This window comes from Geospiza fortis, unplaced genomic scaffold, assembly GCF_000277835.1.
Source record: "Geospiza fortis unplaced genomic scaffold, GeoFor_1.0 scaffold106, whole genome shotgun sequence".
NCBI lineage: Eukaryota > Metazoa > Chordata > Aves > Passeriformes > Thraupidae > Geospiza > Geospiza fortis.
This window is the reverse complement of record NW_005054377.1, coordinates 2,871,113-2,875,507: the sequence shown is the minus strand read 5'-3', so window position 1 is coordinate 2,875,507 and position 4,395 is coordinate 2,871,113. Positions and strand designations below refer to the sequence as shown.

General features: G+C 42.8%; 1 protein-coding gene across 1 annotated transcript in view; it reads right to left on the bottom strand.

Moving 5' to 3' along the window:
* PINX1 (PIN2 (TERF1) interacting telomerase inhibitor 1) overlaps positions 1-536 on the bottom strand; it is an 80,661-nt gene extending 80,125 nt beyond the window's left edge. Inside the window, exons 1-2 of the mRNA XM_031060255.1 lie at positions 477-536; positions 71-182 (exon numbers count right to left, since the gene is read on the bottom strand). Coding sequence (XP_030916115.1) covers positions 71-182; positions 477-536 — 172 coding nt within the window. The remainder of the gene's footprint in view (positions 1-70; positions 183-476) is intronic.
* Between the last annotated feature and the right edge of the window lie 3,859 nt (positions 537-4,395).

Below are 4,395 nucleotides of genomic sequence, written 5' to 3'. Positions count from 1 at the left end.
GTTCAGCAGTAGCAAAGCTTGGAGAGAACTGGGAAGAGGTGTGGTGGGGGCAGGAGATATGAAAACGAACCGTGACCTTTGCCCACGTGGTCGCCTCTTGGACGTTTGGTCCTAACTGTCGCGATGTCCATCAGCTCTGCAGGATGCAGAGCCAGCTCCTCTGGAACATGGAATTTGTGCTTCTGGAAGGGAACATGGAGCTTACTGCGAGTGCTGAAAGCTCGTTGTATTTCTCACGGTGGCAAGGGCTGGATGTCCGGTACCCTGTGATTTCAGCAGCATGGAACGGCTGCCAGAAAAGCCAAATTCATCCTTTAGAGAGCTGGGAGAAATCCCAGGGCATGCCTGCGGTGATCCTGATAAAACACATGCTGCCGAGAGGAAAAACCCAGCCTTTGTTGATTAAGGATGGACCAAATCCTGCCCTCAAACCCCTCCATGGTCAGAGACTGCCAGGCCTGGCGCTGGTGTCCCACTGGAGCCACACCCTCGGATCCTCCGGGTCCCAGTGGCACCCGCAGCCCGGCCTGGAGCATCTCCGCGCCATCAGATCCCAAGGGAAAGTCAAACCTGGACTTCACAGCAAATCAAATGGAATGCAACTGAACCACGAGTGTGATGCGAAAGATCGTTTTGGCCGGACGGAACGCAGTTTCCACAACCTGGTTTTAAGGAACAGTATCACACAGAAATAGATACACTATGCTAGGTCTGGAGGAAAGAAAAGAAACCAATATGCTAAATAAACTAAGACATACAGTATAGGGGATATTCTGATCAACAAACCAATCACCATTAGAATCAAAAAGTAAACCAGCCTTTCACTTAGGACCCTAACAACATTTCTCAATGCACTAAGTACATTTTAAACCATGCAAGTTTACACAAACATCTTAACTAGGTTTTTTTTTTTTTTTACTTTTTAAAACACCAACATTATGCATTTCTTTGTTAATTATATTGGTTAAAGTTGCAGCCGTTCACTGCCAAATATCAGATACATCATATACATATTTTTATACAGAATCTGGACAACACAACATTACACAGCCTAAATAGAGAAAAAAAGATTATTTGTTCCTTTGTTTGTTTGTTTTTTTCAGTTTTGTAAAAAATATGAAATGGTGATAGGAAGGAGGGAGAAGGCGTGGGAAATCTTCTACCAAATTAAAGGATTATATCAAAATAATTCCCGAATCACAGTACAACAAGGAAAAAAATGGTTCGAACTCAGCTCCACATTTAAGATTCTCTTAGCTAAGAAACAAGACTTTACACAAAGAATGTATCAGTATTTAAAAATAGAAAGAATTGCAACACCATGCTGTGATTCCAAATACATCTTAGTTTGAAAAAATGTTCAAAAGGGGAAGATTAAAAAAGAAAAAATCAATCAATAAACTCAGTGATTGCAAAGTTATCTGGTTGGTTTGGATTTCCTACCTACTCGCGATGCATTGCCGTGGGATGGAGCTGGACGGCCACGGTGGCCGGAGCAACGCCAGGATAAAGGAATGACTCGGGAATCGCTCACTGGGTTCTGTTGGGGCAGCTGGAACTCGGAACGGGATCTGAAACCATCCCAATGGTTTGGGGGGGGTCTTTGCTTTTCCTTCTACTGAGCTCTGAACAAGAGAGGGGTGGGGACCCACGTGGCTCCCCCACGGCCATACCCTGCCCATCCACACGGAGCAATGCATGTATTGGATTAGACGGAAAGGAAACGGAACCTGGAAATCAACCGTGGAGGATGCTGTGGTTGACATGGCAAGTATACAAAAATGCTAAAATTTCAGATATAATCAAAGATACAAAATCAGTTCTGACAAGAGGTTTTTTTTTTGTAGTTTTTTTTTTTTTAATAGCAACCATTACAGTGCAAGGTTTTAAAAGTTATTATTACAGTAAAAGGTGTGTATCTGGTTTTACAGTAACTGTAGCACTGATTTTTTTATGTATAGTAGGTCCCTGATGTAAAGTGTATGCACCAGTTTGAGAGAAAACCCCGCACAATAACGGCTCTTTAGCTTTAAATACATTTTTCTTTTTTTTAAACAGATACAAAATAACACATCAAGTTCACAATTTCACAAGCACGGACTTTTGCCTTAATAAAAAGCATGAAAACTTGGTTGAAACCCCGACATTTAAAGAAATGTAAAAACCATTCAATGAGGGACGCGAGTGTGTGTTTGAGTCACGGCTTTCTGCCACCCCATCTCCTGGATGAGTCTGTGCTGTCCAAACTGCTGCTTCTTGCTCACCCACCAGCTTTTTTATTTGGCCAGGCAAAATGGTGTTCAGCTTCCCACAGCTGGGATTTGAGTTTGTGCATTTAACATTATCAACAATCTGGTTTTTGGGTGGATGAGTTGTCAAAAAGAAGGATCATCCACAGAGGGTCTGTGACTCCAGGCCCCAGGTTTATTTGGAAGGGGCTCTTTTTTGGAATTATCAGGATGAGATGAAAATGACAGCAGCCCTGCAATAATCCTTGGAAACTGGTTGGAAAAGACATCTACAATTATCAACCCAGCACCATGTTCACCATTAAACCATGTCCTCAAGTGCCACATCCACTCCGGTCTCACTGCGCCCAGCTTTGACTTTTCTGAGTTAAAGAAGCTTCAGAATCATAGAATCAGAATATCCTGAGTTGGGAGGGACCCACAAGAATCATCAAAGTCCAGCTCCTGGCCCTGCACAGGACAGTTCCAAGAATCCCACCCTGAAGCATCATGGTAACTCACTGATTTAGTCAAACACATTGATTTTACTTCACAACCAACCTGACTTGTCTGAAAGAAAAAAAAAACAGTAATCAGAAAATAGCTGGGAAATCTGATGCTACAGTTTAAACCCCAGCTCCAAGAAGAGGGATCCAGCTCACATCATAACCACAAAAAACACAGGCTTCCAACAGAAATGTTCCTGTACCTCATCAATGTCCCTCATCAGGAATTTATTTATTGCATGATTTTACAATTTCTACCTTCTCAAATTGCCCTTACTCAGGTAAATAATATGTTTTTCATCTGAGTTCCAGTTATTGAAAGGCCCAGAAAAGTGATGTGGAATTCCTTTCCAAAGCTGCATATCTCCTTCCACTGATGGTAGGGGAAGCACATGCAAAGAACTCAGACCAGACTCTTTAAGGGAGAGAAGGTTAAGTGGGATTAATCCCTCTTTTGCCCTCTCTCCCCACTCCAAATGGGTGGATAAGTAAAAACGCAGTACTCAGGTGGGAAAGGCTGCAGAACTTCTTAAAAGGAATGTCTTATACAAAAAACACCAAACATATTTTAAAAATTTCATCTACAATCCTTAACAAAATGCAGTCCCAGACAGGCTGGAGGAGGTTTGATGAACATTGTGAGCTCAAAGGAGATAAGGACAAATATTTTATCAAAGTTCTTCCATCTCTGCCTCCGTTTAGATTTTATAATGGACATTTGAGGAGCTTTTAGAAGCAGCAGGAGTCCAACACAAGAGTGGGATGCCCTTGGTTGTGTCAGTCACCGTGTTTTAGTTCTGACACTAAATCCTCCCAGCAGATTTCTGCAGGCAGCTCCACCACTGCCCCTCAGCTCCTCCTTGCCAATTCTGTCCATGTAGGAATCCCTCCTTTTCTACAGCACCTTGTCCTGAGGAGCTTTTCCCCATGGCAAACCTGCACCTGGGTTTCCCGATTTTTAAACACTACCTGTTTGTTAAGGAGAGCCTGGCTCTGCTGGTGGGATCTACCCAGCACTGGGGGAGCTCACAGCAGTACAGCTGATGGAAAAGTAAAGAGCTTGACAAAATCCCTGGTCAGGAAAAAATCATCTCTTTAAATAGGAAAGTTCTCATCACAGTGCTCCTCTACCCTAGTCTTTAATTAACAAGACATTCCTCTGGAAGCTTGATGGGCCACTGGAAGAGCAATCCAAGCACTGAGGCCTGTGGTAAGCCAAGAATCCAAGCATGGAGGCCTGTGGTGTTGTGTGGTGCCCCACAGCAGAAGGAATTTCTTTATGATCATTTTTCTAAAGCAGAAATCCCTTTAATAGACTAATTCAACACAAAAACCTGCAACCTTGTCAAAGGAAAAGCACCGCTCCTCCCAAACTCTGAGCAACAAGGCAGTGAAGCAGAAGCCTAACTACAAAAGGCTGAAAAGTCAGGAATTCCATGAAAACTTCATGGCCTGCCCAGAAAATATTTGTACAATTAAAGCACAAGCTTTCAAGCTGGAAAAGAAGTGGTGGAAATCAGATAGCCAAGTTGCTTCTATCAAACTATGTCAAGGTTTGGGATCTGAGACTATGAGGCTTTTTGAGAGGGGTAGGCTTTGATTATTCCAGGAAACAATGAAGATCTCTACTTTTTACAGTGATTTTGTCCCTTGGTGTTAAT